Genomic DNA, 22,676 nt, shown 5'->3' on the forward strand with positions numbered 1-22,676 from the left:
TAATATCCATATGCATCCTGTCTCAGTGGTGACAGATAAAACTCGAAGACTCTTTGGAAGAACACTGAAATATCAGTAGGGTGGGTACCAACCCAAGCTCTAGAGAGGAACGCTGTTCCAGAGCAAAGGGGCTACAGTGGAGAGACTCTGCCATAGTATCTTATATAGGACAGTTCTAAACATTCTTTCCTTACATTAGCCTACACGAAGAGATTTGTTTCATCTGAAGGGGAGGTCCTGAAAATACCTGGGAGCCAATCTGTGAAACGGTTTATAATTTACAGTTAACACTTTGAATTATGCCCAGACCCCTATTGGCAATCAATCCACTCTCTGAAAAATTGGTGTGATATGGCTGGGATGGATCATAATCACTAGCAAGTGGACCACTGTGTTTTGCAGTTTCTGAATAGTCTTCAAAGCAGCCCCGTGTAGTCTAATCTAGAGGTGATAAGAACATGGCAGTTTTTCTCAATATGTATATTGCTAAAATGACACTCTCTGGTTTGGTAACTAATTTGTGTCACTGAATTCAAAAGATGTTTTGCTACTAACCAGAATCACTGTACTTAAATCAGAACTGTCATATCTGGGCTCTGAAAATCCAGACATAGTGCATGTCAGCAAGGATTATAATCTTAAATTGATCCTGGGTTATATAAAGCCTGACTTGCATAATTCTGACATTATGGAAAGGGGTCTGAAAATGACTGTCATAATTTGGGTGCATGTACATGGTGTGTGATCTAATGTGCATGAAAATTGATTTATGCAGGGGTTACCACACTTGAACCCTTGAGTCACCCAGGGATTGCCTGTGTTTATCTGTGTCACTGAAATTATATGAAAAAATATTAACAGCATTAAGTTAGTAGCAGCTCCATAGTTGCTTTAGTGCTTAAAAGGTACATACATTTTCTCAGCAGTCTTTACAACAGTTGTGTAAGGAAAGCCACTATTAAATTTATATTGCTTATTGTGACAATATCCTTGAGGTAATGACCAATTAATGAAGGACGCCTGATAAACTCATGGCTGAAATAAGAGTTGAATTATGTTTTTGATCACCAGTACTGTCATGGCCCAGCTTCAGGCTTCAGTAGAATAGAGCCAGATCACTGCTTAAAAGAAAAGAGAAAGCTATTGATTAAAGACCTTAACAAGAAGATCAGGTAACCTTGGGTTTTTTGGCATGTAATACATTAGTCCATTGATGATGTTTGTTTATTCAGAAGGGTTGAATCCTGACAGAATCTTCCCCAGGGGAGTTGAACCACTAGAGAAGAAATAGAAACACTTATTATTACTGTTTAAGTCTGTGCTACCAGGATTTCACAAGTTATAGAAAAAACACCAACTACCCTCTGAAATCCCAATTAAATTGTGAGAACAAGTAATTGTCCTATGCTAATTGTCTTATATTCTGATGTCATAATCTCAGATACTTTCCTGTGACTGTTTAAGTGGCTGAAGTTTGGGTGAGCAAAATTCTTCAGCTTCATTCTCTTGGGAATATGTGGCACAGTTACACTTGTCAGTGAAAATGTTTCTGTATAGAAAACTGGAACTTTGGTGACCTTATAAATTAGCTTATTAACAAGCAAAATCCTATGGGAAGCACAGACTGGTTGTGCTGCCATGTCTTTAATATATTATAATCCTCTTTTAAAATTCAAAACTTGTGCTGTTGCAGAGTATAGGTCCAAAATAATCCAAAGATTTAAAGACATTTATTGGATAGATAATTCTGTTCTTAATTTTGGTTCAAATATTTGCTGCCTCATTATGTTATTCTAAAATAAATGGTCCTTTGCTGAGATGTTAGATAGGTAGAGTTAAATTTTACAATTCTGCAAAGAAAGAATTATAGCATCCCTATTCTTTGTCATCTTTTTCAATCAGCAGTGTTTTGTGTCTGCCTCCTAACTGTTGTACCACTGAAAACACATTTGTTTTGTTTGTTCTCTTGGACTGCTCTTATATTTGCTCCCACATAGGAAAGAAAAATAGAAAACAGAGGTGATCTTATTCCTATAAAGTATAGGGCATATTCAACTTTTAAGAAAGAAAATCCATACCGTCTGCTGAAGTGTGAGACACAATCTATAGATTACATACATACTGTACACACACACACGCATAAACACACACACACACGCATTATAAATTACATACATATTATAGAATGAGTTCTAGGATGCCATTTTGAAAAGAGATACAGGTAGTCCTCATTTAGCAACTGCAATTGCTAAATGCTCCGTGACTTGGTCATTAAGTGAAGTGAAGTGAAGAATTCTGGGAGTTGAAGTCCACTCATCTTAAAGTGGCCAAGTTTGGACAACAGTGATGTAGGGGACCTGAAGCATGTCCTCCCTGCTAGACCTGGCAGGGCAACAGAAACGATGGGAGACAGGTGGTCCCGCAAATAGCCTGGTTCTATGCCATGTAGGGCTTTATAGGTGGTAACCAGCACCTTGAATTGGATTTAGAAGCCTCCTGGGAGCCAGCGCAGCTGACAGAACAAGAGAGTTATATGAGTGCACCGAGAGACACCATAAAACTGCTGTGCTGCTGCATTCTGGACCAGCTATAGTTTCCAAATGCTCTTCAAGGGCAGCCCCAGGTAGACCACGTTGCAGTAATCCGAGTGGGAGGTGACTAAGACATGAGTCACCATGAGCAAGGTCTCCCTTCGTATTTAGTTTAAACTGTCTAATACTCAGTGAACCTACTTTGTACAGTCTAGTTATGTGTAGTTGAGAAGTATTACTACACTACAGATCTTCAGATGAAAAATAATTTCAATTTTGTTGCATTGCATTTCTGGGCTTAGTTCATACTAACATGAAGTCATGTTAGTAATTATTCTATAAGACGGTAAATTCTTGAATGCTTTGGACTATGGTGAGCAATTTTAAATACCTTATAATTAAACTTATATTTTAAATTATTTAGTGTGCAGTTCATTTTACCTAATGGGATATAGCCTGAGTAGCATATTGTCTGGTGGTCTTAACTTTACTTGGATGGTGTGAGTCTAAACCAATTACTGGAGTATCAGCACCACTGAAGTTCGATGGGCTTTTTCTAGATAAATATTCTTGAAAAATATGCTTAGGAAAGTTTTGTATGCAAATGTCTGGTTAACATTTATTTATTCACTCAGCAATTATATGTTTGTTGTTTTCTTTTTTTCTTTTTTGTAATGCTGAGTAATGTGTTTATTTCAATTACTATCTGGTAACACTGATCGGCTTTATAACTTGACATTCATAATGGCAGTTTCTTGTGGCAAGCAGCCAAGTGCCAGATTCCTTGGCATTCTCTGTCTTATAAACATGTTAATGGCAGCAAGGTCTTTGTGTCTTCATTCTGCCTCAAGGGAAATCTCTTGATTTTTCTGCCACTTTTATTGGGATTTCAGATATATGATAGACCAGTGGTCACTTGCTTGGTTTCCTTCTGTGAAGGGGAATGAACACAGTTGTTTGTGAACACCAATTTCTCTCTTCTGCATTTTGGTAGATGAGAAAGTGGCTAACTCAGAATCTGTTACTGTGTCCAGATGTCCATCATTACTACCATCTTTCCTAGATCTCAGAGAAGTGATATCAGATGAGGTCTTTCTTTTATAAACAAGGAAGTTGGGTTGTCTGAACAATGGTGGCGTGCGTTCCTAATAGTTTGGAAAGCCATTCATGATTCTTTTCAAGTATAACAATACTTGATATTGAATTGTACCAAGATACTGGCCTCATGCTTCTTCTCAGTTTATGTATGAGGCAATTAATTAAAAAAATCCCAAAACTTTTTTTCCATGCATAGAGTAAGAAATATATATCATATGTACTGTATCATGCCATGTTATGAGTTATGCTTGGTGAAAGTTTTTCTACAAGAAAGCATAGGCTAGAGCTCTCTTCTTTATTTCTGCATATACTTAATGTGCTTTCTTCTTATCAAAAATGCAGTGTGCATAGATGTCCTTTCCTTATCATGATGATTCGAAAATGATGAAATGTGCATTGTGACATCATGGCACAAAATCTCTGCTTTTTCATACTTGCATTGCAATGTCACATACAAGTCCATAAGAAGCAGAGCTTGCGTCGTGATATCACAACACACGTTTTGTCACTCCTTTCCTCCCTATGGACATATTGCGGAATGTGTACTATGATTCCTGACTGTCTCACAGATGAAATAGACGATACTAACTGGGAGTTGGAGACTATAGGCCGTTAAGTATTTTGATTGTGGTTTCTGACATCATGATGTTGTTTTCTACATCATCAGTTCATCTTCACAGATTTATAATTCATAATCTAGGTCTTGGTTATAACCTACTAGAATTACCAATTATGTTTCCTGGCAGAATTTCTGTTTAACATCTGCATAATCAGCAAAAACTGAGAAGTGAATCTTCCACTGCCGTTCAACTTTGGCTCAAAGGTGGAATGGAGAAAAAGTCTTACCTGTTACTTCTGTTATAACAGCTTTGTTCTATCATTCCTGCAAATGATTATGAATTATATAACCTACACAATGCTCACACAATAATAAAATATAATAGATTTGTTCAAAAACCTTCAAAGTTTATTCCCAACTGACTGTTCTGAATAATCATTTGCCAAAAAGCACTGAATACCCATCACATATTTAGAAAGATCATTTCCATTTATTGATTTAAAATACATTGTAATCCTTTACTGATCACTCATTTTTATGTGACAAATAGTTATCGGTACTCCAAATATTTGGAAGACAAATTAAAGGTACAAAGCTGACACTACTGCCCAATTGTGATTATAAACCAGTTACTGTCACAGCTGTTTTTACACTTGCAAGTACTCAGCTCTAAAGATGTCAGCTAATAGCCTTGTGTAATATTAAGTGTGAGTGTTAAGAAAACTGCGAGAGAAAAATTGTATTTAAGAGTAATTAAACTTTCCACTTGTTTTACCTGCAGAAGAATAGGTGTTCATATACTGTAGTAAATGGAACCCTGCACTTAATATGATTTAAAAAGAGGTTTCTTTCTGTTATTGTGCCAACAGGACTTGAGGCATAAAGCACAGTTGGTCCAGGGAAGAACTAAGACCTTTGTTTCTGTGCTATCTTTGATAGATTGCACACCTGACATTTCGATAGCTTTCAGCTGAGTCTGTTTTCCTTGGAGAGATATATAATGGGTGTAAGGCTGTTGCACTTTACCTTAGTGAGGTACTCATCAAGACTGTTCTTGATGCTCCAAGGCCTTTTTCAACACTTCCAGAAGTCAGCTGAAGGAACCAAACGATGCTTCTGCACGTGCACAGAAGTCTCTTCAAATGAGTGGAGCTTCTGCACAAGGCATGTGATGCAAAGGGAAGCAAGAGTAATTTTGTTTGCAGATGCAGAGAAAGGCCTTATTATTTTGCAGTTCTTCAAAGGGTGCTTCGTGTGAATCTTAATCAAAGCACTGTGCTGAAACTCTGCACAGCCATATATACACTGAAGGTGGCAGGATTGCACCGAGTGAGCAGAAACTGGCCCAAATGAGCACTTTCAGCTTTCCATTTCAGTGGGAGAATATGAGCACCTGTTGTTTAGTTGACTATCATTTAAAAAAAAAAATTTTTTTTTTCAAATGCATGGCATTTAATGAAAGGGGTTGAAGTTTTTTTGCAATTTCATCTAGTTTGATTTCATGGTAAAATGTGTAAGTTGTGTAATGAACTCGAATCATTGTGTATTTAACTCAAACTTTGCTACAGTAGGCTCCATTCATAACTATGGGTCATCTGTAACCCGGGTGTTCTTAACCCAGGGACTGCTTGTACCCTATGTACTTCCATACCCTGAAAGCAGAGAAATTCTTTCTCTGGAGATATGTAGGTAGTTCTCGCTTAACAACAGTAATTGGGACCAGCAATTCCATCACTAAGCAACGTGGTTGTAAAGCATGATGTCACATGACAGTGCCAAATTACAACGGCAGTTCTGGCAGCTATCGTTAAGCGAATCCCACATGGTCATTAGGTATGATGTCATGTGATTACCTTTAGAGACATTGTGCTGGCTTCCTCATTGACTTTGCTTTGTGTAGGTCACAAATGGTGATCATGTGACCGGGGGATGCTGCAATGTCGTAATTGTGAGCTGGTGGCCGAGCACCTGAATTGCGATCATGTGACTGTGGGGACACTGTGTCAGCCGCACTTATGAGGAATGGTCATAAGTCCCCTCATTCAGTGCTGTTGTAAATTTGAACGGTCGCTGAATGAGTGGTTGTTAAACAAAGACTACCTGTATTTTTCCTTCTGCAAAAACAGTTTTTGTTTATCCTGTGTTTATTGTTTATCAGCTGAATCTGAGATGTTCTTTCTAATTATTTTCTTGAAATGAGGGATATGCAGATGGAATTTTAAGATTTGATAGTGAGGTTGCTCTCTGCCACCACAGCAGCATTCCAGAATATTCTTGTTGTGTTTTGGGGCCCAGCAAGATTCATATCTTCTTTAGAAGGTACCAAACTGATGAATTTGGCATTTAAAATGCCAAGGGGCCAAATCCTAATGCCAGCACTAAAAGACCTGATACAGACCCCAGATTGTCTGACTGAAGCCAACAATTGGGACATGGAGCTAGAAGCAAATAGAGACACTACAATTGGAAAGCCAGACGTTATTCATCCAAAGGAGTGGTTGCCAACAAAAGAAAGCTTCTGATGAGAACTAAAACTTTCCAGGATGGTATCCTAGCAATATAAGCCTGCATGGCTTTAGCTGTGCCTGGATGTTGGATACAAAAGACTGAAGTGCTGATGGCTGCCCAGAAGGCTTATAATAATCTTGAACTCTGGATGGATTATGTTCCCCTGGACAGAGCTGGCTCCCAATTTGGGAGGACACCTTGGTTTATAGCTTCTGCATGAGCAGCAGATGAAAACTATGGCTCAGTGAGCCTTTATACAGTTATGTCTGGTGCACCAGTTGCAGCCTTTCCTGGATCAGAAGGCTATAATTCAATCCTCAGTGTTTCATCCATGTTGCAATTGCCAGGAAATCATAGGGTTCTTCCTCATATTTGCAGTAATATGCTTTCTTGCTTGCTTGTCCTTGAGTTGAGAGGAATGCGTCTTGGTATGAAAAACACTGCCCTCATAGTCTACCATTCTATAGACAGTATCTTGGCAAAAGGCCAATCAGTGCTGCTGCCAGAACACACTATAACACTGTGCAGTTGCAGGGTAGTAGTTGGTGGAATCTCTATCATCCTCCCCTTTCCCACCCTGTGTCATCTATCAGCAGAAAAATAAATCGCTCAAAAATGCATCTACCAATGATTCCAAAGATTAAAAAAACCCTGGATAATATTCTAACTGATTGTGGATGAAGCAATAGGGGAACACTTGAAGATCCCCCAAACCTGCCTCATCACATGTTCAGAGGATTGATTGGACAAAGGAATCTAAGTTGCCTCCATCTTGTCTTGTGTGCCCTCATCCAATTCAGAGGAAACATAGGAGGGATGGCAGGAAGCATTGTCATTAATTTGCATTCTGGTAAGTGAATGCATTTGGACTGGCTGTGCTCACCACAGCAGCCATTTTGTGAATAATCCAATCCCACAGTAGCCATTTTATAACAATGGTAATATCATACTCAACATTCCAATCATACCCCTTGTCCCATACAGATTACTTAACCCTCCACAGCTTGTGTCAGCAATTTTATTCCTATTTTTAAAGGAATTTTCCCTTCCTCTTCCTTCTTTTTTCCTTTTTCTCTACCCCAGTCCCCCATCCACAGTGCTTATACTGTGGCTGAAGCCTATGGGGGTTAGTGTTCTCATAATTTTAATAGTTAGTTATCTGAAAGATATTTCAGGTTTGGCAGGTGCAACTTGTCACAGAAAGGTGAAGTAGCTGTATGAGGTTATTCTCAGGCTTAGCAGAAGTTCCTACCCTTCCCCCTGTCAGTTGAACAACATCTTTTCAATTTGTTCGCAATAACTCTTGACACACTGTCAGTTCTTTGTAGGTCCTTTGAACAATTTCCTGGCTTTTGCTTTGTTTTTTGTTTTAATCTAGCTGATGGACCAACCCAGATATCACAGAATGACATGACACGATAATGTCATTCAATGATGAAAAAGGCTTAATTCCCAGGGCAAAAACTACATTGCAAGGATTAGGGTGAAAACTGTGAGCTAATTAGCCAATAATTCTTAGACAGACATGTCTCTAGTATAAAACCATTAATATGAATGAGATGAGAACATGTGGAAAATAAACTGGCAATTTAAATGTATTTCTCTTTCTTGGACCTTGTTTTTTCCATAGCTTTTATAACTGCTATCAGTATATTTGGTCAGAAATAGCTAACACCAATGATTAAAGCAGAATTCTTATATGTGGAGACTCTCATCCTAAATCAGAATAAAAGTTATAGGAAATAATCGGAACAAAAATTTATACCCTTGGTTTTCAGTAAAGCAAATTAATTTTAAAAGCTTCCTTGATTAAGTTCTTAATTTGTTGTCAGACTGATAAATAATTGGCAGTGGCTAATTAAATTGCTTTTTTTTTTTACAAAAGTACACATTTGATTGTTGATGAAATATTAAATACACATTTTGTAATTCATCACTGTCTATGACCATTATAAACTTTAACTAATATAACAAGCTTTATAAAAATAAGTATTTAGTTATTCAGTTTGGTTGCCCTAAAGCTAAACAAAAACTTATTTTTGAACAATGCCTGAGAACATCAAACAATTTTCATTTTATGTTTTTTTAGGAAAAAACAGAATCATATAAAACTTTACTTATTTCTTTTGAGCTACTTTATTAAATAAAAAATCTTCAGAAATAAAACAGTGACGTATTACAAAATGTGAAAATATACACTATAATGACAATGTGATATAATACTTGAAATAAGTACACTTTAATCTCAACAGTGGATTCCACTGTAATCAAGTGTCATGACAAATTAAAAGATATCCCATATCAGTGCATAAATGTGAGGTAATTTTTTCTTGTATTCAAAAAACATTGATAGATTTTTTAAAAAAACTATTCTTTGTCTATTGTTATTCTTTGCTTTCTCTCAGAAGAATATAGTTCATATTTTTGACATCATTTGACATTCCCTCATTTGCTGACCTATTTGGCCAACTGAGAAACACTGCTGTCAAATTAATTCTCCAAAAAAATGTTTTGCTTTTTAAATTAGATACAAAAACAAACAGAAAAAATAGTCACTTTAATTCTTGAACATTAGTGTGCATTATTTTTTGCATTTAATTCATAAAAAATTCCTGATCTTTTTCTTCCCGACTTAAAGTGGAAGTTAAATACTATTTCATTTATAGTTTTGTGTGCTTTATTAGCTTAGCACAAAAAAGGTATCAAAAACAAGGGTATGAAACAATAACAAATAGCAAGATGCCATAACAAGCCAATTTTCATATTAAAAGCTACTCTTGAAAACACTTAACTTTGAAAATATTTAACTGATTGCTGGGTTCACGTGAGAGTCACATATCCCCTTTCTTCAGCCTGCTACGTCTAACGTTTTTCTATCATTAAACTGCATTTCTGGAACACTTGGTACATTGGTGTAACACAGTGGCTAAAACTGTGTGAGCTGTGAATCTGGAAGTCCTTGATTCCAATAGTATTCTGTGACTTTTATTCCTAAATTACAGCCAGGATGGATAACTTGAGGCCTAGAGGCAATGTGTGTTCCTCTGAGGCTTTTGAGCAACCTCTGGAGCTCCCTTGTTTGTCCCCAAATGTTTGTTTTAGCTGCTTAATAACAGTCGGTGTACATAATGTTTAAGTTTTCTTTATTTTCTAGTTATCTGAAAATAAAATGTCCTCTTTCATTTATAGACCTTGGTGTGCCACATGATCTGTTTGCTTTATAGGTTGTTGTAAGAATAATGCATTGATTAAACAACCAGAAGTATTTTAGAAATGAATTCTGTTGCTGTTATTTTTACTGTTATTAATACTGATTAGCATTGTGTATTTAGAAGCCATGCTCAAGTCAGATAAATGTTAAAACTTTTTGTTGGCTTTTAGGTGATCACAGTCTCTTGGCATAATCCATTCTTTTATTGGAAGGCTACTAGAAATAAAATAAAGGGATCCTGGCATCCACATACAGAAGGAATGTAATGGCAAGAGAATCCCTTGTAGAGTCTCAAAAGCCTGAGATAAAAGTTATTTACAATGTTTTGCAAAATATATAAATCTGTGCTCTATAGGTTAGTACTGTACTGTAATAATTTTTTTAATTACCTGGTTTGGGGAAAAGGTCACCTCCAAGTGAGGCAAGTTACTTTTGTGATGCCTGCTGTTAGCAGCCTGCCAATTGTTAATAAAGTACAGTAGTTACTTTTACTCCCAAAAGTTAGACGACTGAGATTATATTTTAAAGGTCAAAAAATCAAGTTTTGAAAGGTTATTTACAACTATTCTGTTGCCTCTGACTGGCTTATAATGGTAGGCCCTTGAACTGCCAGATGATTGGTCAAATGGTCTTCACTGAGAATAAATATTCAGACTGGATTAGTTAGAATTGTGTGGTCTTATTGTGAGTAGAGAGAGTATGCAAAGGAGAGTCTAGGAAAAAGCAAGAGAGTAGCTGCAAGGACCCTTGATAGGAAGGACTCTAAAAGCAGTTCCAGGATAGCTTTTTCCAGCAAAAGCATTTGGCAGTAAGAATCGGAGGGACTCCAGAAAAGATAGCTATTACCTTTTATTTTTTGATCATATCCTGATGAAGTTTCACAGAAAGCTATAGTAAACCTGAGGAAGAAAAAAGGACTCAAGATGGAAAAGGTTAATTGGAATAAGAACAGAGGGAGCTGTGTCCAATCTGATATCCTTTCAGTGAACTCAGGACCAGAGGGAGAACTTTAAGTATTTTCTTTTATGAAACTAAAAAGACTAACTGGAGTGAAAGAAAATTAGCATACTGTATAAGTTTTGCTTAAGGTAATTAAGTTTGTTAAGGACATAGCTTCATTAAAATGTTAGTTCAGAAGTTATTAATGACAATTTTAAACAAATTTTTTATTTGTTCATTTTAAATAATTATCCATTTCTATTTATCCCATATTTAAATAACCACTGTTGTAATATTGTTGATATATTCAGGTTTAATTAGTGTTATGATGTGAACAATTTAAAGTGTAAAGAATTAGTGTGAATTTACAGAACAGGTTAAGGAAGAAATGGGAGATGGAGCATTTCGTATGCTGCCTTGACTTCTCTAAAATAAACTTGGGATACGAATCTGATGTAAAATAAATAAATAGGCAACCAAATACTTTGGAGTTTGGTAAAGATTGTTGGAGTAAAAACCCATTGATAGATGGCACGTTCATCATGTTATGTCTTGGCAGAAGGACTGAACACATCTACTCACCAATTTTTCTTATTTGTTAGTGAGAACAGGCTTAGGTGATCTGTTTGTGTAGCTTTCTTTCCTCCTGTTACTTCCTCTGCTCCTTAGACTGAAAGGTTGCATGGTTAGGATGGCTCAAAGGAGACTGCTATGGGAAAGGAAATGGATATAAATTGAATATAACTGTCTTGAATGAAGACAGTTCATGAAGAAGGCATGAGAAAAATTTCCTATACTCACTGATTCAAGACAGTTGAATCACTGTTATTCAACTGTCTTGAATCAGTGAGTATAGGAAATTTTTCTCATGCCTTCTTTCATAGTATTCAGGATAGCACCACAGCTTTCTGGATAGGCTTTGGAAAATGCAGGAACTGTCCACGAATGGGAAAAAAAAAATCTCACTGAGGAGAAGAAATCCTATTCAATAATGTTATAGAATTGTCATGGTACAGTAGTAGGTGTAACCTTGGCACTAAAAAAAGTTTCAAGTTCAACCCCAAATTTTCTCCAGGGCTGAGGCAAATGTTGTGCTTATAGAAAATGCCAGTGGTCTCTGCAGAATTCCATTCTCAGTAAAGTGTCAAAATGTATTTTGCAAAAAATTAGTATGAAATTATGTATGATTATCATCTACTATTGCATGTAGCAGAAGCAGAAAGATAGTTGTAGCATATGATAAAACTTGGGCTAGTGTTCACCTCAGTGGACTCAAATTGTTATTCTGAGTTGGCAGGTATACATACTATATATTAGGTGAATAGTTTTTTGCAAATAGAAGAACTCCATCTGTTCATGGACCTGATTGAAATCCAAATGATGGAGAAACAATTTTGACTGATTCCCTATCTACAGCCATTGAATGGTTCTAGACAGTCCTCCAACCCTCCAAAGCAGGTTGAGGGATTAGCTTTAGGAGAAAAAGGGATAATTGAAAATCACCATTCTCTTTTCTACACATGTGAACATCCTTAGAAGAAACAAACTCAGGATCTTGGCTAAGGTGGACTTTTTATCATATGAATCTGTGTGTGATGGCTGATTGCATGAATATTACTGTTCAGGAAAGTGAAATGGAAGAAATACAAACAGTGACATTTACATTAAGTTTATGTTGTACATAAAATAAATAACAATAATTCATAAGGCAATAGCAATATCTCAAACATCCTGGTATTCATAAACAGATCTAAAGGATTAAGACTCCTTTGAGATGAGCTCAACCCTGATGACTATGTGGTTATATATCCATGTAATTTTCTTGGCAGCAAAACAGAAGCTGTTTGCCACTGCCTTCTTTCAGGATGTTTTTTGATTTCCCAGTTTTTCCTACAGCTGTGGGATTTCCTAGTGATTTCATATCAATTAGAATCTAACCTGCTTAGAGATTTTTTAGCCAAGGTTGGTTAGGTACTGCCACCTACTGTTACATTAACTTCTGCAATGGAGTAAACATCTATTATCTTGATTTAGATTTTATTATTACATACATTATAATCCAGATATTTTATTCTGGGGCACAAACATTTCTTCAAGAATAGTTATTTTAGGATCAGTGTCCTGGAGGATTGAAATGTTCTCCTCTTGTTTCTCAATATTTGCCTTCTCGATGTCAGACCGATAACCATTTATTCTTTTTTGTAATTTCTGCTATCTTAATTTCCTTGGGGGAAGGTTATGTATCTAGCTGGCTCAGCCCAGCTTATGCAAACTAGTTGTTGTTTTTGTAGTTATTTGGATCTTCATGGGCTTTTTCCTAAGGGTGTGATGGGTCCTGACACTGAGCCTTTTCTACGTATTGTGTGTGTATACATGGGCACATGTGTACATGTCTGTACTGGCAGTCTTACTGCCCTATGGCTGGTTGGCAGTCATGATGAATTATTGTGAAAACTGGTTGTTGCCAATTTAGACAAAGCTCTATATGTCTGGAATTGTGTGAATGTGACCTGGAAATAGTGCTAGAGATCCTCTGCCGGGTATTTTCAAGAGCACCTTCACACCTAGCACTGGCATGGTCAATATCCATCAATGCAGATGGGTCTATTGATTGTTAGCTATTACTAGTTGTCAATCACTATTTTATCTGATTATGAAGTTATCTTTAGCAATGTGCACTCATTTTTAGTATCCCACTGACATTGCCATTCATTTTATAACAGAAGCATGTAGACATATCCTTATTTTTTTCTTCGTTTAATATAACACAACCATTTCAGTAAATGTTAGATTAATAGATAATTCTGATTTTTTTTTAAACAACAATTGTTTTATTTTACAGCTCTCATTTGCAGCAACAACACCAGAGTTAGCAGATAAGAAAAAATATCCTTATTTCTTCCGGACAGTGCCATCCGATAATGCTGTGAACCCGGCAATTCTCAAATTGCTCAAACATTATAAATGGAAACGAGTAGGAACTTTGACCCAAGATATACGAAGGTTTTCTGAGGTAAGAGCTGCTTAATGTCTTGAATTAGAAGTTGGTTGTAAAAATGACTTGTTCTCGATATAGAGTGAAGCTAATAGTGGGGACTAAGAAACATTTCTAAATAATTCATAAGTTACCAATAGCTGAACTAGCAGAAGTTGCATATATATTTTCTGAAGACCATTTCTGAAGACTTATCAGGCATTTTATCTTTGAAGCCTGGTGGGAAGGTTTTTAATCTAGCCCTTCTCTGTGATACTCTACTTTTCTGTCTGCCAAGAGTTATTTGTTTAAAAAAACGGAAGTATTCAGACTGCATAGCAGGAAAGCTTGAACAAATAGATTCCTGGACTGCATCATTGTTATGTTATTTTTGTTAATCTTAAGAATATATATTATTGATGCTGATAGATTATCAGATAAAATTGTGTATACTTATTACTTACTGTCGAATTCTGAATGTGGGCTCTCCAAGGTCAAAGTAAAAACAAGAATAATCCAGCAAAGCAGAGGTATAATTTGACAAGCAACATTCTTAATAGAATTGATCTGAAGGAATTAAGATGGTAGTGGAGCCTTTTTTCAGGTTTAAAATAAATAATAAGTAGTCTAAAAGGGAATAAATAAAGATAATTGTTTAAATGGATGAAATAAAGTAAAACATTAAGATAGTAACAACTTATATAATACAAATGACAAATTATTTTTTCAAAATATGCATTCACTTGACAAAAACAGCTTTTACATCTAAATCTCACCGATTTTATGGTGCACTAGCCAGAAATCTGGTAAAGTAAATTAGGACAATTTAAAGTTTTTTTTTTCTTTCTTCTATGCAACAATCTCCTTTGGCTAAAGGGCCTGGTGATATTCTGATTAAATTCTTATTTATCTTTCAGTTTATAGGACACAGACTACAAGCTTATCATGCAGAAATTTTGTGTGAATATATTGTCATATTCAGTCTACTTTTCTGAATGCTAAGAATGAATATTGCTAACATTCCATTGGCTCCAGTAATTACTGGAGTATGTTTCATGTGATCAGTACATGAGCAAAGACTGCTATTATCTGGAAATCTTAAGAGATATAAAGATGCATAGACCAGTCAAAATTAAATATGGTGGATAACATTTCTTAAGCTGCACATGGTCTGGTTAGACTGTATACAGGGAGAGGGGAATTTATATCTCAAAACTTCTGTTATTATGTGTCACCATATCTTTTGGAGCTTCTACCCCTAGCATACTGCTCATAGCTAAAAGTGAGGTAGTTTGAGCTTTCTTGGTATAAATTTCCTACATTATATCCTACCAGTTTTCCTTTAGTATCTCCAGCCTTTATTTGGTGTTCTATTTTCTCAGCATAGTCTCTCTCCTGCAATTTTTCATACCCTGAGATAGGCAAACATACAATTATCAATTGTAATGAATCGTAATTCCACTTGCTGAGGACTAAAAAGTTCTGCCTATACTTCCCACCAACTTTGGTGGCTGCTGCTGCACTTCTTTAATTTGCTTAAATGTTATCCTGCTTGGGCTTATTTGAATGAACTGAATTATGGCTGTGCTTGTTGAATCATACCTTTCTATGGTTGCTGAGTTGGAAGAATTTTCTCCTTTCTTTGTGGATTCTGTTGTGGCAAGGGTGGAGCTGAACTTGTTAGTGAAAGGTAGAAGTCTTATGTTTTGATTTTTTTGTGGGTCTGTGTCTTAGATTTTTGAAAGATTGGTACTGTAGAAATTAATTTAAATAGTTTTTTCTACTAACTACCCATCAGCTGTCATTTTGGCCAAAAAGTTCAGATTAGAAAATAGGTGTGAGATGCATATTTGTTGAAAGTTGATATATTTAATAAGACATTTACACAAACACAGATAAGGAACACAAGACACTTTCCTAAAACTGATTAACAATACAGAAAAATGTATAGTAAGATAATGCTCTTTGCAGAATGATACTTATATTCTCTTGCTACAAATAGTTACAGGCATACAGCCAGTTTATATTGGGAGTCCAGTCAAATCCAGGGGAGACAAAACTTAGCTCAAAGAGAGATGCTTATAACCCTGACAGCAGCCCATCTAAAATACATCCACTCAAAAACATATATCATACATTATCTACTGTTAATGACATATATGATCTGGAGCCCCCATCTTTTTGTTACATTTCAACATGTTGTGACAATGTTCACGATCAATTTCTAAATAATAATAGGCAGGATTAACCATGAATATACAAAGGAAAAGTGATTCTTTTTTCAATGAACAGAGCATGACCCAAAGAAAATACTAGAGGGTTTTACTTTCTGCCTTGTAATCTCAGTCTCTGCCTATATATTATAAGAAGGAGGAAACATAGAAGCATGGGTATGTTTTAAAGGTGCAGGTTAGTAAATATATATATATATATATATATATATATATATATATATATATGAAAAGTTATATAAGAATTACTTAAAGCTGGATAGAACATAGTCTGGTCTGCATATTTGATAAAATTGAAACAGATATAGAAGCCCAAGCTCAAGATTATAATGAGATTGGAAGGAATGGCACATCAGAGTTGGCAAAACTAGGATATATGGCTTCACAATAAGAGCAATGTAGACATTGGTCATGGGGCCCAAGTACTTTAGCCATTAGGTCTTTGTCTGCCAACCACAAAGGACAAAGGAAAACAACTTTTATAGTTCTCTAAATCTAAATCCAGATAGTCCCAAAGGATCAGAGAATGTGGATGTAAGCCAAACCACAAGAAATTAAAGGTTATATAAATTTATCTAGATGCACAATGTAGGGACAGCTTTGAACAAAAGAGGAACCAGAGCACCTAGCAAAATTGGAAGGCTTTAAGCTGGGCTGGGGAACCCCACACAAAGCAAAGTCACAGAACTGTATCAAACTGGCCAGCAACAGGAAAGTAGCAGCACTGGGAAAACACAAAAAAGTTACAGCTGAAAGAGAATATCACCTGTCTCTTCCTCCACCCCCACCAATTCCATGCACAGTAAAAGTTTAACCTAGAAGCACCCATGCTGTTATTGATAAGGGCAAGTGAGAACATTTTCACAAGAAATGCTGAAAAAGGGAGGCATTTTTATGTGTAGCTGATAATGTTGGCCAAAACATATATGTAGTTCTCTTATGTGAGCTAAAATTTAGGTCTTTGCCCGATGGATAGTTTGAACCAATAAAGAGGCATGCAGCCATAAAATCATGTAGAAATGTGGAGTTTTGTCCTAAAATAGCAGGTTCCTGATTTCATCATTCACTATCCAAAATATGTGACTGATTTTTTTAGCCATACACCATAAACTTTTTTGTCATAAATAAATTTAAAAGAAGTGTGGGTGTCTTTGCCTGGATTGGGACCAATTCGAACTTTTCCAAAATGATCTCATAGCTTATAAACCCTCAGTCTGTGTAAACCTGAAGCATATTAGTATAAAAGATAACTTTTTCATGTGAAACATTTGATCACACCTTTTGACATAGGACTCACTCTGTTCACGTTTCACTAGATCTCTCTCATGAGTGTGAAAACTTCCTAAGGATAGAAAATGCTGTAGCTTGCTTTTTGTCATCTACATTTAAAAAAAATAAAAATCATAGCTAATACTACGACACTATAATATAACACTATACTATAACACTATCATAGCTACAAGAAAACAGGGATAAATGGGTGTTGTTTTCTTTTTATCTTTTCCCCAAAACTGTGCCTTTTACAGATGTTCTGCTTATAGAAGCTCCCGTAGATTTATGAACCAATGGGAATGGTGTTTTCATATGTCAGTTTGACATAACATCTTCACTGGATGGGGTCTATTATTCTGATCCAGGAAAAATTGGGAATAATAATGACCACCAGTTTGGGATTATCATGAAATCATGCATACATAAAAAGGATTATAAAACTAAGTGAAAATTAGCATGTGAGGTTCTCCCCCTCCCCTTCCATTTTTAAGATAGAACTGGGCAGAGTAGGTTCAAGTCTACTCTGGTCTGTGGAAGCTAACTAAATGGTTTCAGGCTCATCACTCTCTCTCAACCAACCTCTTGGGAAAAATGGAGGGGAAATGTTGCCTTTTGCTCCTGGAAAGAAGATGGGATAGAACTCTAATATAATATCTAACATATTCAGTGCATGTGTCTGCTTATTACTGTTATTGTTCTCTTCCTGTATAGAACATACAGTTCTGGTATTAAATGGCAGAGGGAACAAAGGCCATATTGCTTCATCAGTTTGGCTCTGTATCTTTGCATATACTTGCAAAGTTATTTACAAAGTTTAGTCAAGTAAGGGTTTTTCTATAGCAGGTAATTGGCCTTCTCATGCTTTCCCAAGGGCTTAATTTGAAGATTGTGGGAAAGGTCCCAAGTCTCACTGAGGGCCTCACTGAGGCTGCCCAACTGTTATTCCCAATTATGTGATGTGTGAAGGAAGAAAATGAGACTTGATTTAGACCCAAGCTGATTGCAGCACAGCCAGCAACTAGAAATAGGTTCAGAAAGCAAAGCAAAACAAAAACAGCTCATCTTAGTTGATTGGCAACAAGTTTCTCAGTAAATCTACCTTTTGGTTTGTAGTTCATGTTTTCCAGTAGATGTTTCAGTGTAAAGACTGGGCTCATGTAATACACCATCTTTTAAGTCTTTTGTTTAACTATGATTTACTGAATAGTGTTGTGGCATATTTTTCTGATATTTTAATATCCTACTATTTTAATCTCTTTTTACTCTTGTTGAGTACAGTTATATTTTTATTTTTTTGTTATATTAGCTGTTATGGGGGATTGTTAGGACAGAGGTTGGAAGGTTTTTTTATTTTTAATATTATTGATATTTTAATTTTATTGTACCAATACATTAAGGTAGATAGCAACTCCTTTTTAAATGTAGACTCAGCAAACAAAGGTATGTTAATGCTCATTTCTAGAATACCTTTACAGTACATTTGGGGAGAAGGATAGTGAACTCTTTGGAGTTGCACATGCATTCTCCAGCACCCCACTTGTGGCCATCAGAGCACCTCAAGATCATATCAACAAAAGTGAGCCCCCCAAAATAAAACCCAAACCCTCATGAAAATAAGGGTGAAAATAGGAGTACAATGCTCCAAGGTATAAACCCCTGGGAAACACGTCAAAACTGTATCTTTAAAATTTAGCAGCAGAATTTTCAGTTAAAATATAAAGCAAATGTGGGTGAAAAAGGGAATGCAAGGTCTCTGGAAGATGAAATACATCCATTTCTTCCCTTACCATTCCCCTGCATGATTAAAATAATGGGCCAAAAAACTTCAGCTTCATCCCGTCTGGACCTCTCTGATTACACTGATCAAGAAGCTAAGTTTCAGCCCCCAACCCAAAAAGGTTGCCTCTCCCTAACTCTAAAAATAAAGACCATTTTCTTGTTCTAAGCGGTGGTGGTTATTGGATTGTTTTTGAGATCATAGACATGGTACATTGTATCTGTGTACTGGGGACTAATTTGATTAGTCATAGGGTAATTCACTATGTAGCTGCTTTAATTATTTAAAATAAAGGATTATGTGTAATTCAGGAAAGAATAAAATCCAAATTATGACAATGACTTGTTCCTAAAGCTGTAATTGTTCATATATTTTGAATTGGCGCAGATATGACTGACATGCATTTGTGTGTCTTTTCACCGGAAAGTTCAAATTAGAATGCATATATAGGTATCTTTCAGCAGGTATATACTTACTGCAAGAGCAATTCCAAGCCCTGTTCCAAAGCAGTCTTTCCATTTATAGGCTATATTACTCATAAGGGCTTCATATCTTTTACTGTGATTGTACTCTGCAGTTATCACAGCTATATTTGGGCATTTTAAAAGGGGTCATCAGAACAATAACCTCAAAGTTCAGTTTCAAATATATTGGACAAAATATTTAGGATTCAGTAGATAGATAGCTATTTGCTCTCAGATTTTGCTTTATTTTGTGTCTGGCTCACCCTGGCTTGAATATGGTTCCATTCCCATATTAATTAATCCAGTTATTCCAGTCTACCACTTGAAATATTACCATTATTTAAATTAATAATATATGACCCCTCTTTATAACACAAGGATTAATTTCCTCTAAAACATTTAATCACATTCTAGTGGCCAGCTGCTAGTGGATTTCTTTCTATTAACTGCAGCCTTTTACTGGAAGCTTTTACAAAGTACAGGATGTCATTTCAAATGTTCTTAAAGTAGCTGAATGCTTGCTTAGTCCAGTCATTGGTTCCTCTGCGGTATTTATAAAACAAAGCGGCCGGAACTTTGTGCTCAGGATTTTCTAGCACGTTTTGAATGAATTTAGGAGCTACACTGAAATGCAGTAAGGCTTACTTTAATATCTTGTAATGATGAAATATTTCAGTCCTGCTGCACTCATTGTTTACTTCGTATTTGAGTTTGGGGGATTAATTTCAATTTTGTCCTCTTGAAATCCTACCAAACATCTTTTATTCAAGATAAGAAGGAAAAAAAAAACGGAATTTGTTTAGATTTTGGCAGATTTAACAAGTGCTAAAGAAAAAGAATGATCCATGTTTATCGTTGGCACCCACCTTCCAGCAGACAAGCTAGCCACTTTTAAAAACCTTACTAAAATATGCAGAAGTTGTATTGGCATATGCTGTTTCCCTTGGTGTTTTCCATCAATACCAGTTTCACTTCTGAGATAGTTCAGGACAAATAGTCTGTCACAAGGAGGATATCAGATTAACAAAGACAGCTGCCTCCAGTTTAGTACCCTAGGAGCAGGCTGAACAGAACTTGATAAAGTCTGAAGAGATATGCATTAAACTGGGACAAAATGTTACCTTTCTAATATATGATTGCTTTTTATTATTTTCCATGCATTTAATCATTGTGGTAGTTCATTTTTCCTATTCTAGATCTTAAAAGGTTAGAAGCAATGAATGTGTCCACCTCTGCCTGGAAGTTAAACTTGAAAAAGCCTTTCATTTTCACTCAGTTGTATGGATGTGTATATATATGTGTGTCTCGGTATATTTGTAGATCTGAATTTCTGTGTGAGTATATGTTGCACATATCAGAGTATTTGTGTTGGCATGCACGCTTTGCCTGAATGATGGGTTATTCAGACTGAAGAGTCATACTAGAAACCACAGTTTTACAGAATCATGTTACCTGATCTACATTTGTAGCCTATGCTACCATTTGTAATGTTGGCACTTTATCATAGTAGGAATAAGACTAGCATTCTACTAGTAAACTGCCAAATTTTGGAAAGTGTTGCATGCCCGTATCCCACTATGTACAGTTTAAAATAGAAACGTGAAGGTATATAGACTGATATTTACTCATTTACAGTGTAGTTTGCTCTACCAGGGTAAATATTTATGGTATCTTTACCTAAGATGTGGTTAATTTTTTTAATGAGCCCTGCTAAATTCTAGTGTAAAATTGTTATCAATAGGCATATTTTGTTGATAAAACCAATTCTTTGTACATGTCCTTAGTCACATCACTTCCAATTAAGCAGATTGCACATACAGTGGGCCCTCTCTTAAATAATGACCTCTTTGAAACGGAACAAGATCCAAATTGTGATGAGAATAATGTAACAATAAAAAGCACTCTGTCCTTGAGTTGACTGTCAGTCATTCTCACTCATAAATTGTAAAAGCAACATTGATCAAAGCATGTAAATTTGGACTGTTAACTGGTAAGAGCAAGATATGTTCGTAATTTTAAAAAATACTTAACTTTTTATATTGATTTCTCATCTTTTTAAATGTTTACTTAAAATTAGTACCTCTGAGTTCACTGGTGATAATTTAGTAGAAATAATGATTAAGATAGAAATTTTAATTAGGGAGTTGTCTAGAATACAGATATAAATTACTTTTATACTCATTAGCTTTCTTCATGTAATCCTAGGAACTGTAGTTCTGTGGGAAAGGGAAAAGAAATTGAGATATTTAATGGAGAATTTTGTTACCTTCATCAAACTATAGTGTGGCAGTGTGGTTGCACATTGTGATCTTTATATTATATATACAGACATATCTATGCTTGTTAAGGGGGATGATGCAAAACATAACATGTAGTAAGAGACAGTATGAATGAACGAATGGATGAATGAATACATACATACATGCATGCATCCATCCATCCATCTAAAGAAGATCTGCTTAAGGTCCCACCACCATGACAGGGGTTTGGATAGAAGACAGGCCTTCTTTGCAATTGCCCCCATGTTATGGAACACACCATGCTCAGAAGCACGTTCAGCCCTTTTACTCTTGACATTTAGGAAGGCATTATAAACCTTCCTTTGTAAGAAACCATTCAGCACCTATTTGGTGAGTACTGGGCAACCACTTTTACCTACTTCATCATTTTAATGATTTCATCAGAAATAGTTTGGTAGAAAACAGTTAAGGGCATTGGCAATTGCAGCTGGGAGTGGAGGGAAGGTACTGCCTATAAGAATGGGGATCTGCAGGCTAGGAGATATGCTACTCTGGAACATCAACAGCTGAAGGGAAGGAAGAGAAGTGATGCACTGGGAACTTCCAAGATGGATGGGCTGGTGGGATATACCATGCTGGGCTATTGAAAAGAGGGAGAGGATGAAGGGTGCTGGAAGGATTGGCAGCTGGTGGAAAATTAATGGCAGCTGAAAGAAAGAGAGAAGGAGGGAGAGAGCGAGGTGGAATAGAAAATACCAGGTAGATTAGGACAGGTGAGCTGTTGGGATATACAGCAGTAGGTGCTGTTAAAGGGAAGAGTGGAGAGAAGGGCAACATGTACCAGCCCTGTTTTATTCTTTACCATAAAATCA

The 22,676-nt window shown here is 36.1% G+C and overlaps 1 protein-coding gene across 1 annotated transcript in view; it reads left to right on the plus strand.

Moving 5' to 3' along the window:
* Nucleotides 1–22,676, plus strand: part of GABBR2 (gamma-aminobutyric acid type B receptor subunit 2) — a 312,210-nt gene that overhangs the window by 35,649 nt on the left and 253,885 nt on the right. The window contains exon 3 of the mRNA XM_088131472.1: nt 13,689–13,859. Within this exon, the coding sequence (XP_087987598.1) occupies nt 13,689–13,859 (171 nt within the window). The remainder of the gene's footprint in view (nt 1–13,688; nt 13,860–22,676) is intronic.

The sequence above is a fragment of the Python bivittatus genome, unplaced genomic scaffold (genome assembly GCF_059951505.1).
Source record: "Python bivittatus isolate LINGU-HERP-01145 unplaced genomic scaffold, Pbiv_v1 ctg000960_np1212, whole genome shotgun sequence".
In the NCBI taxonomy this organism is placed as follows: domain Eukaryota; kingdom Metazoa; phylum Chordata; class Lepidosauria; order Squamata; family Pythonidae; genus Python; species Python bivittatus.